This window comes from Excalfactoria chinensis, chromosome 4 (genome assembly GCF_039878825.1).
Source record: "Excalfactoria chinensis isolate bCotChi1 chromosome 4, bCotChi1.hap2, whole genome shotgun sequence".
NCBI lineage: Eukaryota > Metazoa > Chordata > Aves > Galliformes > Phasianidae > Excalfactoria > Excalfactoria chinensis.
The window spans coordinates 27089702-27102406 of NC_092828.1; the positions used below are offsets into that span (position 1 = coordinate 27089702).

Consider the following 12705-nt stretch of genomic DNA (forward strand, 5'->3'; position numbering starts at 1 on the left):
CAAAACTAAAGCAGAACCCATTAACTCTCCCAAGCATTCTTTTCGTGTAGTTGGGTTTACCAGTAAAGCACTGTGCTTTTAATAACCTGTATTTGAACTATACATTTTTCTGTTCTAGTCTTCTCGGCTCTATGTTCCCTTTGCCCCGAATTCTGTTTGCCATGGCACGCGATGGTTTACTCTTTAGTTTTCTTGCCAAAGTGAGTAAGAGGCAGGCACCAGTTTTTGCCACCTTGACAGCAGGGGTCATCTCTGGTAAGCTCTCAAAGCCCATATTTATTAAAACTGAGATTTGAACACTCTGTGCACGTGCATGGTAATTCATACTTTTGAAAAAGGGCTGCTTGTTAACTTCCCTTGCATGTAAGATGGGAATAAAATCAAGGGGTATAAGAACTCTAAATCATACCAATCCTGATGGTGGTAGTGTCTTTAATGTCACAGAATCCAAAATCATTTTCATTTATTTATTTATTTTTAAATATTAACTTCTTGTACTGTGAATTAGCTTGTTACTTGATCTGTGTCCCTTAGGCTGATACTATCCTCATAGGGTTTTCTTGTCCAGTGGACATAGATATATGTACCACATCTGTAATAGGGAAGTTGTCAAGTTTTCTATTATGAGACGTGAGAAAAAAAACCCTGTATTTTCAGTGCTATCAGCTTTTATGTAAAATACATACACAGATTTTCTTTTCACTTTCTTCTAAAGAAAAACGGTTCTATTTTGGTATAAGCTTACCAAGTTAGAGTTGAGGGGTATGTGCTTGTGTGTGTGTTGGGGAAGTTATGTGTGTGTGCATATATATAGTATATATTTGCATGTGTGTGTGTATATATACATATATATATATGTATAAATATATATGTATACATGTACACACCCAAATATATTTTAGTAAAACAGCATTTTGGGAGCTGCTGCCAGCTGCTGTGTTTCACAAAGAGAAATTTTTAACACACAGCTGTTTCATTTTTGTCTATACTTCCTGAAATGGCACTGCCCATCTTCCAGTGGGTTATTTCAGAGGGATGTCTAATTATTTAAGAAAGTGGAAGCACTGGATATATTTAACTTCAAGGTACATAAATGCGTTAAAACTAAAATACGAAAGACATGCCTTATAACATTCAGCAACCTGGTTAACATTGATTTAAAGTGAGTTCAGAGCTAATATTAAAACACTCTATTTTGACTTTTAATTTATGTTACTGACTTTTTCCCCTATAATAATTTGGTAGTGCAGTTATGTGGGATGAAATTAACACTTTTAGCTGAAATCACGGTGATGAAGGGGATAAAGCCATGTTACCTAAAGGGTAAACTAATTGATGTAGCTGTACAGCCCTGACTGTAGTTGTGCAACAGCAGTCTCATGGAGTTGCTTTTAGATATTGTGGGGAATTTGGTGTATCAATAATTTATCTGAAGACAGCTTTTTTAAAAAATTTATTTATTTTTAATGCATATTTGGTGTCTTGTGGTCATAAATAGTTTTGCCAGGATAGTTAAAAATAAGTGCAACAGCTCATATTATCTGATTTTCCTAATAAATCCTAGTATGGATTGTTTCATAGCTTTCAGAAATGTTATCCTTTATCCTGTTAGCCTGTTAGGTGCTTGGCCTCAATTAAAGTTACCAGGTCATGACTAAAGCTGAGTCAGTTGTCACATGCTGTTACCGTGACTTACTTTTTCACATATCCCAATTATGATGCTGAAACTCTGCACATGGAGAAATATTTAGTTGTCCATTTACAGTTCCTTAACTGTAAATTTGTCTTCCATCATTATGTAGAACTTGAGTAGAATTAAGAAAGATGAAAAAGCATTTCTTTTTTCTCTTAATCAGAAACTTACAAGAGTTTTTCAGTTTGATCTGGTGTATAAGAAAACGACCTTGGCTACAAAGTAGCCTTTTGAAGCTAGAATTCAAAATTAAACATAGCTACTGTATATTTAGTTATTACAGGTTCTGTTCTTTCTCAGCTTTGCTTCCCTACACATTTTGAGAATACAAAGCCTTGAGATATTCAGAAATTTGTCACATGTATGAAGTTATGACTTCTTACAATAACTGAATTCTTGGATTTATGAACATCCAGCCTCTTTAAAGAGAACAGGATGATTTTTTTCCCTTCAGTGGAAGAGGAGACTAGCAAATGAAACAGAACTTCTGTATCACACCAGTCATGCTTTTTGAGGTCATGTTTTGGTCAGAATCCAAAAAGAGGGGAATGTGTGTTTCTGTGTTTTTGTGCACTGATACACCTGTCTACACATATATTAAAAGTATTTATAAAGTAAATATTATATATAATCATTTCTCAATATAGAAAAGTTTGTGTATGCATGCATGTACAGTGTATAAAGGTTACATTTAATTTTTTCTTCTATTATAAGAAACAGTGATTTTTAAAAAGATAAAATATTTATAGATTATTTATGTATATCAATAGAGTGAGTAAAATACAAATACTTTAAGAGCTGTTTGACCATATAGCAATTAATGCTAGCCTCTCATTTAGTGGCAGTTAGTTTCAATTAACTGTGCTAGTTTCCCTGTGAGTTCTCTGTGTGCAAATAGCATAGACAAAAATGAATCTCCAGATGAAGGTGACATTAGCTTTTATAGACAAAATGTCTGCCATAATTACTCAGAGTACCATGGAAATTTCTATTTCAGCGATCTTAAGAACACTATTTCATGTGATATTTTGCTGTCTTTCTTGAAGGCCACTTGAAGGTTTTAGTAAGATAATTAAATTGAACAAACGTAACACTTGTTTTATTGAAAGAAACTTCATAAATTTACACAGAGACTACTCTGAAATCCGTGTAAATTTTACACACTTACTGGGTCGCATCATTGTTCCTCTGCTTTGCAGTGGGAGCCATCTCTTAACTTTTATGAGATTCTTTCACGGCATCAGAATCTTTTTTATAAAGATGTGTTTTAACGTGGCTGCCATTCAGCAAGCCATGTATGCAAGTATTTCTGCTCTAATAAATCCAATACAAATTGCTTGATTATGCAGCATGACTGTATGGCCCATCAATGTGCCTGTCCATATGAATGAGATTCCCAACTGTAGGAAATTAGGTTCAAAACTGTTGGCTATGACTTCGAATGTGTTTTTAAGGATTACTGTGATTTCACTCATATTGCTCTCAGTAGAGCAATTTGAAGTTACACTGGTGACAGACTTTAAAATCTTGACTTAGTATGTAAGCCTCATACAAATTTTGCATTTTCTTTTCTAGCTATTATGGCATTTCTCTTTGACCTAAAGGCTTTAGTGGACATAATGTCTATTGGCACACTTCTTGCTTATTCACTTGTGGCAACCTGTGTCCTCATTCTTAGGTGAGTCAAAAACACCCTTTCGGTTTTACTGTGGTTTATATTGTGTTGTTCACTATCTGAACAGGAGTCACATCTGCAGTGGATGTTTTTTACTTTATAACTAAATGTTTGAGAGCTATCTGTATGCATATAAAAAACTACTGAGAAACATTTACCTGTCAAAGGAAACACTGATAGAAGGGAATATTAGCTCTCAACAATTGAGATCATTGCTAATTGTCAGTGGAACTCTGTTATTCCTTCTGTTTGTAAAACAGTTTAATAACATCAATATATTGATAGCTGTAGGTCATTTCTATATTTATTCTGTTCTTTTAAATTTAAAATGCCAATCTTTGTTGTTTATCAAACAAGGCTAAATCAATAGCCTTGAAAACTATAGAGCTTGAATTCATTCAACATTTCAATGATTTCCACTTCAGAGAAGATTATTTTATCCCCTACTGCCTTATCTTAAGTATGTATTTTTAAAAATACACTTACATTCTAACAAGGAATAAAGTTACAGTTTATGCCAGGTAATAGGCCCCTTATGTGAAGCAAAGCAGAATGAGCTTGCCACTGCAGAAACTTCCTTACCCCTTCCCTGCTATTGACCACCAGATCCTCACTTTTGTGTGAGACTGGTAATTTATCTGACCCACTGGTGCATTCATATAGCTTGAAAAACCAACAAGCAAACAAACAAACATGGCAAAAAAAGTTGCCATAATTTGTTTATGTAAGATAGCGACCAATCATATTCTCTCATGTATTGGGAAATGCTCAATCTCTACTGCAAAGCAGTTAGTACTTAAATGTATTCATAGAGGCATATTCCTTCAACTCCCAGAGTAAACTCCATTTTTTATTACCCTACTTGTTTTTTTTGCATAGGTACCAACCCAGTTTAACCTATGAGCAGCCCAGATATTCTCCAGAAAAAGCAGCTTTGGCTGCATCAGAAAGAGAATCTGCAGTAAGTGAATCGCAGATAAATATGATACAGGAGAGTCACTTCAGTCTTCAGACTCTGATTAATCCATCCAGTTTACCTACAGAACAGACTGCAACTACTGTTAACTGTTTAGTGGGCCTGTTAGGTAAGTAATATACAGCATTAATGTAAGTAATGGAATTTTATTACAGACAGAATTAAACATTCAGTAATAATGTACCTTTCCTCGGTCATCATTAATGCATCGTTCTGGATAATGCTTTTGTATTTCATGATGGAATTAGTCTGTAATCTCATGTATTTTCCATTACTTGACTATTTTCGTAGCATTTCATACTGAAGTTCCAATATCATCGTTCTTAAAAGTCGCTTCCTCTTCAATGCTATTTCCATCATTTTGTTTTTCACACAGCTTTCTTGGTTTGTGGCTTGAGTGCTCTCACTACATATGGGACTCATTTCATTGCTAAGTTGGAGCCCTGGAGTATTGGCCTTCTTGCTGCATTGGTGGTGCTCTTCATAGTTACCATTCTCCTCATCCAAAGGCAGCCTCAGAACCAGCAGAAAGTGGCCTTTATGGTGAATAAAATAATAGCTCTAATGGGAGGTTTGGATGTATTCTAAGAAGTGGGAGAGGGGCAGAGGGAGAGAGAGACAGCCCTTTTCCAGGTAGTCTTTCATTACTGCACTGCTATTATCATAAGTTTTTCTTTTTATGGTGACTGTAAAGGTAGTAGATGCTCACAGCTGAATCATGGGTAGGTCTTATCCAGATCTCAGTACTAGGGAAAGGATTTTGCTACCAGCAGACTGAATGTGTGACGCACATATGAATTTGGCCATATGAAAAGAGCATAACTGTTGGGTTGCTGCTAACAACTGGTGGGCCTGATAACACAGATCTTCTAGCTTTTCTTTCAGGCAGAAGCAAATTTAGTCCTCAGTTTGAACACTTAGACACTAGAAAACAATTCAGAAATCTGATGGAACCAGGGAGGCAATTTGGAAAAAAGGATATATCTATAAAGATGGAAATGATACTTTTCAGCTGTACATTCAGGACTTCATTAGTATGCATTGAACGATGATCTGCACAGCCTTAGAGAACATATTTTAAAGATAACTTACTTTAAATGCATAAGATATGTAGAAAATGGTCTCTCTTTATATATGTATATCTATATATAAATACTGAAAAGCAAAATTTTACTATACTTCAATAAGAAAATGTTCCCATTCTTTCTTAGTGAGATTTATCACCCCTAGCTCATGTTGTATAACTAAAGTATGACATAAATAGTTGATATATGCAAGAAATTATATTTAATATTATGAATATTTTAAATATTTTTCTTCAGGTTCCATTCTTGCCATTTTTACCATCACTCAGTGTCCTGGTAAATATTTATCTAATGGTACAACTAAGCACAGACACTTGGATCAGGTTTAGCATCTGGATGGCACTTGGTAGGTACATCTGCTCATTTAAATCTCCTTTGTTAGGACTGATGAATCCTGTCTTAGATAATTCAATACTTTGCCTTTAAGTATTGGAACAAAAGTCTATGTTTTAGTAAAAGTCATCTAGTATTTCTAGTTAAAAAATAAATCATGTCTTAGAAAGGATGTGTATACACACCTAAAACCTTAAAAATAGTTTTGAGGTAATGGGATGAATCAAAGTTATAGAACAGTGATTTACAATACTTTTATTTCTAGTCTACTTAGCTAAAACTGTGCTGAAATCTTTTTGTAACAGTTTTCTTTTTGCTATATTAGACATTCTCCTTTAAGATATGGAAAACTGCATTGATTTTATGTACTCATAAATTAGAGATACTAGGTTCCATGGCCTGGTCTAGGGAGCCTGCTTTGGCACGGGGGTTGGACTCGATCTTGAGAGGTCCCTTCTAACCTCTACAATTCTGTGAGTGATTCTGTGATTCTGTTAGAGCAATCAGTTATGCAGAAATGGTGCACTGAAATTTAGCACCTCCATTTCTGTACAAAGAGGGAAGACCTGAAGGCTGAGCTATTATTCTAATACCTGGCTTTGGAAAATTTCCTCAGCCAGACAGTAAAAAACAATGACTTTTTGATGTGCTACTTGCCTTAAAACCCTATTAAACTTTTTCCATTTTTTTTCCCCTTTTCCTTTTGAAAGGCCTCATTATTTATTTTACTTACGGCATCAGACACAGTCTTGAAGGTCATCAAAGCGATGGAGATGAAGATTCATATTCTGAAAATAGTGGGCTGCAAGAAAAGAACCCTGTGGAAGAGGTGGATGGACCTGAAAATGCAAATGAAAATGATAAATTTCTTGCACATGAAAGGACAAGTGAATGTTAATTTATGTAAACACCCAAGTCTTTTAAACCTTTCAGTGATATTTTACGTGTGGACTGAAATTTCAAAAGCTTTCTACCAACATTGTGCCTTTTGAAGGTGTTTGCTACAAGGCCTGGTTGTTGCTTTGGACAAGCTGCTAATCCATCTTCATCATTTCAGAACTGACAGCATGGAGATTAATATTTAAATAAAACAAACAAACAAGAGAAGTACCCTTTTTGGCAAGCAGAAATCCGGACGTATTTTTTAAACTGACATACACAGTTGCTGACAATCACAACGTATGGAGAACTTTAAAACTGCTTGCGAGAAGTTCAGGATATTTTACACTGCATTGTGAACACAAGTGCCTTTCACACGTCCTCCTTATTTCTGTTACATGGTCTGGTGTCCCAAATAACAAAGCAACTAACTTGCTATTAAAGCACAAGGTACTATTTTTTTTTTTCCTACAGAGGAAAGATGGGAGATAAATCGAAGATAAGCCTGGAAAATATTGTGAAATAAGCGATAAATTGACAGATCTGATACTTTGCAAAATGCAGAAGATCGTATATTTCTATAAAAATAGCAAAGAAAGAATTACTCACTAATTAGTAGCCATTAAGAACTCAGAGAAAAGATCCTTTAAAGGCTTTATTTCCCTCTAAATCCTGTTCAGGATTTTCACTTCTGTCTTACATGAATTCTTTTCACTTCAGAGATGCTCTTTATATAAAATAATGCTTCCAAGAGGGGATGTTTTCTGCAAAAACTTCTCTTCAGAAAACTTATGCCCCAAATCCCTACCTTCTTTTCAGATAGAAGGGGAGCTGAAAACAAACAAACAAACAAACAAACACAGGCTTTAGAAAGAATGCTCTTCAAAGTAGTATTTCAGCACATCACCAAACCATAAAAATATGTTAGCGCAGCAATTTTTTGTGAGCCAAATCTACACCTACAAATCCATTCATGTGAGTAGGTTGTTTGAATGCTAACTTATGTAAAGAACCAAGTAACTGCAGCAGTGCTGTGTGAACCATTATTCTAAAGACAGCAAAAATGGACACTGTTCTTTCAACATAGAAGTCACACTTCTTAACAAGGGCACCCAGACATTTCAACACTTTTTCACAGCAAATAATAGGCTTCAGACCCTTGAAGGATTCCACAATATGGAATTATTCTGCAAGAAGTCATTTATAAAAATAACTCCCCTAATGTACAAGAGAATTGTTTTGTACTTTGTCACGGAAGGTTTTAATCAGAAGCATCATATTGCCATCATTGGTATTAATCTCTGTTGTTAGGTACAAACATTTTTATATCCTGTTAGAATGGTGTTGGTTGACAGTGAAAAGCACCTTTTTATAACAGCTGGAATTAAAAAAGAAAAAGAAAAAAAAGACCAGTTAAGCTGCTTCTGTCTCTCTCCCTTTCCGTCTTTTTCTGTCTTTTTCACAGTGATAGACTCATGCTTTTTAATCTAACAATGAGTTTTGTTGTTGTAAGCCTAAATGTAGAAGGCAGAAAGAGGAGTGCTTCTTGATAGAGAACCTTGGAATGTGCTGATACCCCATAGAAGAATGAATTTGTAGTCTAATGCCTTTCTTCTTTGAACTGGAAGGAGAGTATTTTTTAAAGCACTGTTGTTTCGGAAGGGATTTGTACGAGTTGCACTAGTGGCCTCTGCTGGCTACTCAGCTCAAGGAGCAGCAACCTGAAAAGGTCTTCACCTCTGCTTGTCTTCTGGGGCATATTCCTGGTTTTAGAGCAATCCAGAGAAAATCATCAGAAGACATTTGCTAGAAAACCAAAGCAGAGCACTTGTAGGTGCCTGTGTTTTTCTTTCAAAGTACAGGATAAGGAGCACACAACAGGAAAACCACCTACCCTTTAACTGAGGTTCCAGCATGTGCACCCTGTAACAGCTGTTGTCCCAAGAACCATTGTTCTAAAATCTGGTGGCCCTTATAAATGGCTGTGACAGAGGATGAAGAGAAACTATAGAGTAAGTGACAATGCTGTCCTGTTTGTTACTGTATCATAATTCATCCGAATACTGATAAGTTATAGCCACTTCTTTGAGCAATTTGTCATTGTTTTCCAAGATGTTGTTAAAGAAACACTAAAATGTCCTACTAGAATAATACAAGTAGATTATAGTCTATGTGAAATGTTTTGATGAAAGAAATAAATAGTCATCTTCAGGGCAGCGCTCAGAGCAACTGATAAGTTTCAGGACCTTTCTTCAGTGAATGAAGGAGTCATCTTTGTCAGTTGGATCTGCCATTTTAATTGTATTTCTCAACTGGGTCCCACTGTTATGAAAAAGTGATGAAAGAACTATGTGTTCTTGTTTAAAACAGAAGATAAGTACAGACTTTCTAGGCTCCAGTAAGGTAATCCTGACAGACTGAAACAAATGTTCTATTAAGAAGAAAAGAAAAAAAAAAAAAAGAAAATGAATGTATGTTCTGTTTTCAATACCACCGGTATTTGAAATAGAAATACTGATGCTTGTCCTGATTTGTAACTACTCTTTCAAGAGGACAACTTCTTCAGTGGCTATTTTTTAGAGGGCATCCTTACCTGTCCTTCCCAACTTGAAGATGTCCTGCTGTTAGGGCAAGCCTGCAGTGCTCAGCTGAAGCTTTTGCACAATATTTTTTACAAACCTGCAATGGAAGACAGCTCTTTAAAATTCTTTGCACATCTTGGTGTGTGGGAAGCAGAGACTTTTTTATACAGAGGCTGGTGTCACAGAGCAGGCGAGTCAGGCTCCTGAGCTGCAAACTGCTGCTGTGCAAGATCCCATCCCCTCCCAGCACCATGTAGAAAGGATGTGTGCCTTCCTGTCGATATGCTTGCATCGATCTGACATTATCCCATAGTGATTTTGATGTACTGATTAATTTCTATACTGTGCTGGAATTTCCTTTGAAGGGAGACTGTCAATGTAAAAAACTTATGACTAAAGCAAGTTCTAGCTAAGGATTTTGGAGATAGGTGAGAGAAATTTTTCAGCTTGTATGTATTTTGTATATAGTGTTTCCCCCTTCATTTCTATATTATTAGTTATAGTAGTTAATTATATGAAAATAATGTGATTGTAACAAATGCTGTGAGGGAGACTGGGAGCAGCTGCAGCACAGGAACTATCCAGTTAACTAAAGAGAAATAAAAGGAAGTGAAAGGAAAATAATTGGGTATTCTCGGTTGCTTCAACTGCACAAGGCTTATTTATACGTGTGTGTAGTTAATGCCATTAATAATCCATGGCTAAGAACACTATAAGCCAGAAGTGGGATATGTATGCAAATTCTGGTGTGCATTTGTATGCGTAATCTTCCAGATGTTAGCAGAGCAGGCCCTGTGAAGTACAGCCATTCTGCTTCTTACACAGGGGGCATGCGTGAAACCAACCCCCAGTTCTGTTCTCCTGTTTGCTGTATTTGCCAAGAGAGCAGCTGAAAGCACAAGTCCATTGGAAGTAAATTGTTATTTGTTAACATAGTTGTTGGTACTGTAAATTATTCTGTGCAAATAATGATGGTATGTATTAATATATATATATATTACTGGAGGTAGTTTTTTTTTTCTTTATGGAAATAAATCCTTAAACTATATTTGCATAGGTACACCTGGGATATGCCTTTAGATATAGGAATTATTTTTTATCAGATTTAGGAAAGTAAATAGAAGTATATTTAATGGAGAACAGGTAAATCCCTGTTCTCCCCTGAGGAAGCATAGGAGTTATAAAACATTTCTGCATAATTCACATCACCTAAGGTGATTTTCATGTGATATTCCAAATTCTAGTCCTAATTCTGCAACAGGAAATAAAGATCAGTCCTAGTGGTACAGGGTTACTTAGCTGTACACTTACGAGCTTAACTGTGCCATGCAGAAACTTCAAATGGTACAATTAATTTAGAAGCAAAATACGGTAAAGCTTCAATATATATTTCTATGTTTTGTGAGATGATGAATGTAAAAGTCTAGCCACCTTTTCCCCGAAGTTTATGGAAGGACATACAACTATTTAAGAAATGAAATGCTTACTGTTTTCATGGAGATTTTTAATAAGTGCCAAGATCAGATGTCCTGCAAGCATCCCAGCCTGGGTGAGATCCTGACAGCGCAGGAAATCTGCATGGGACCGTGCAATTGTGTTAATCCTGTCAGATGCCCTTGACACTGGGGTGTGTTTTGAACAGTACAGATTTTATTCACGTGATGTCTAGCACGTGAGACTTGGTTACATAAAAACAAACGTAAAGCACCTTTTATTATAAGGTCCTGGTTCTTCCCAGGCCTGCAACGAGGTTGTACAAATTGCAGTATGCTCACTGAAAGCACTGGGGTTACTCAGTGTTAAGCAGAAGCAGCGAGTGGTACTCCACGTAATGTAGGATTTTGTATTCATTTTTAATTTTCTGTGCCTTTAACATTTCTTTCTGGTATATATTTTAAGGACCTCTGCATTTTACATAGTTGGAACTTTGCCCTCTCCATGTCTTGATCTGTTTTCCATTTGATTTTAGAAATCAAATTCTTCAGCATCAGCTAAGCTGAAGGATTTCCGTGCTTACACATGTATTACAAAGAACTACATGTATATATAATTGTTTATTTCTATTGTCGGTTGGACAAATTCTGTTGTCTTTTATGTTTCCATTGAGGCTTGCGTGAGGCAACAGAAAGTGTAACTGCAGTCAGGATGTGAAAGTTTAGGAGGGCCTCTTTCTTTTGTATTAACAGAAAGCGAAGCACAAACTATGTGCTACATATCTTTAAGAATAGCTATGTGTGCTCCATTTTAAGAAACGTTAGTTTATATACGTTATAACTTTTCTTCTTGTCCATGTGTTGTAATGATTATGTCTACGTGTTGTGCTGCTGAGCATTTAAAGTGTCGACAGAGTGACTGTGATGCATCTTAAAGTACAGATTTCTGTTTGAGTACTCTAGCCAAAATGAAAAGTCTTGAATTTCTGTGAATGTCAAAGTGCATGTATTTAAGGACATGGTGCTTGTTTATTCACTTTTTCGATAAGATTTGTAATCAGCGATATTTTTAGTTACCTTCGTTTCAAATCTGATGGAAATCATATTGCTTTTCATATACTGTAAGATATGCTTCACGGGATAACAATTGTGCATTTGTTCTGTATTTTTTTAAATAAAGCTGAGTATCACTTGTATGTACTTCATACAACACCTCTGACTTGAATCACCACTGTAGTTCTAGTAAATACTAAAATAACACAGTGACTTCATCATCATTACTGTCATCTCAGGTCATGGCATCATACAAATCGTAACTCACTATAAGTAACATGATAGCTCATATAGATCTTATAGAAGGGGTAAAAAAAAACAACACCCAATCATATTGTATGTTTAAATCCTTATTTTTTCCAGTGGTCTGAAGATGTGTATCGTAGTAGTTTCCTCCTCACTTCCTACAGTGATTTGGGCACTGTGACTTGCAGTGTCAAGCCAGAGATGATACGGGGCTCGATTGCCAGAGGGAGTGAGCCCTTAGCTTCCTGCAGCACCAAGCCTTGTCCTGGCAGCATCCAGCCTCAGAGCTGCATGGATATTATTTCCCTTTTCCCTTATTGGGGGGAAGCAACAAAACAAAACAAAACTTGAAGTTCTGTCATCTAATGCTGTGTCCTAAGGATTGAAATTACTGAAAATTAGTTGAAAAACTGTCACTTAGGACACCTACTTACATATAATGTAGGAGTATTAAATCTGAGCAAAAGCTGATGATAGCCTTGAGATACGGAACCACACTCCCAGCATGAGCTTGCTCTTGTTTTGCAGGTATTTGGCTCACCATCTTTGTTCACAGATTTAAAAGAAGCTGTGATTTTGGTCTTCTCTGGGTGTACTGCAACTCTTCTGATAATTCTAAATGAATGCAGCTAGTTCTCAGTGCGTATCTATTAAAAATGGGAAACTCAGAATGTATAGAAACTCTTTCTTAATTGTATGCCTACATAGTAAAAGGTATTTATCAGTCAGCTTGAAAATATGCCCTAGAAT

The 12705-nt window shown here is 36.0% G+C and overlaps 1 protein-coding gene across 1 annotated transcript in view; it reads left to right on the forward strand.

Annotated features, from left to right (window-relative positions):
• Nucleotides 1–7106, forward strand: part of SLC7A2 (solute carrier family 7 member 2) — a 36840-nt gene extending 29734 nt beyond the window's left edge. The window contains exons 8-12 of the mRNA XM_072335436.1: nt 3269–3371; nt 4248–4453; nt 4721–4887; nt 5667–5775; nt 6473–7106. Of these exons, the coding sequence (XP_072191537.1) occupies nt 3269–3371; nt 4248–4453; nt 4721–4887; nt 5667–5775; nt 6473–6660 (773 nt within the window). The 3' untranslated portion in view covers nt 6661–7106. The remainder of the gene's footprint in view (nt 1–3268; nt 3372–4247; nt 4454–4720; nt 4888–5666; nt 5776–6472) is intronic.
• The last annotated feature ends 5599 nt before the right edge of the window (nt 7107–12705 follow it).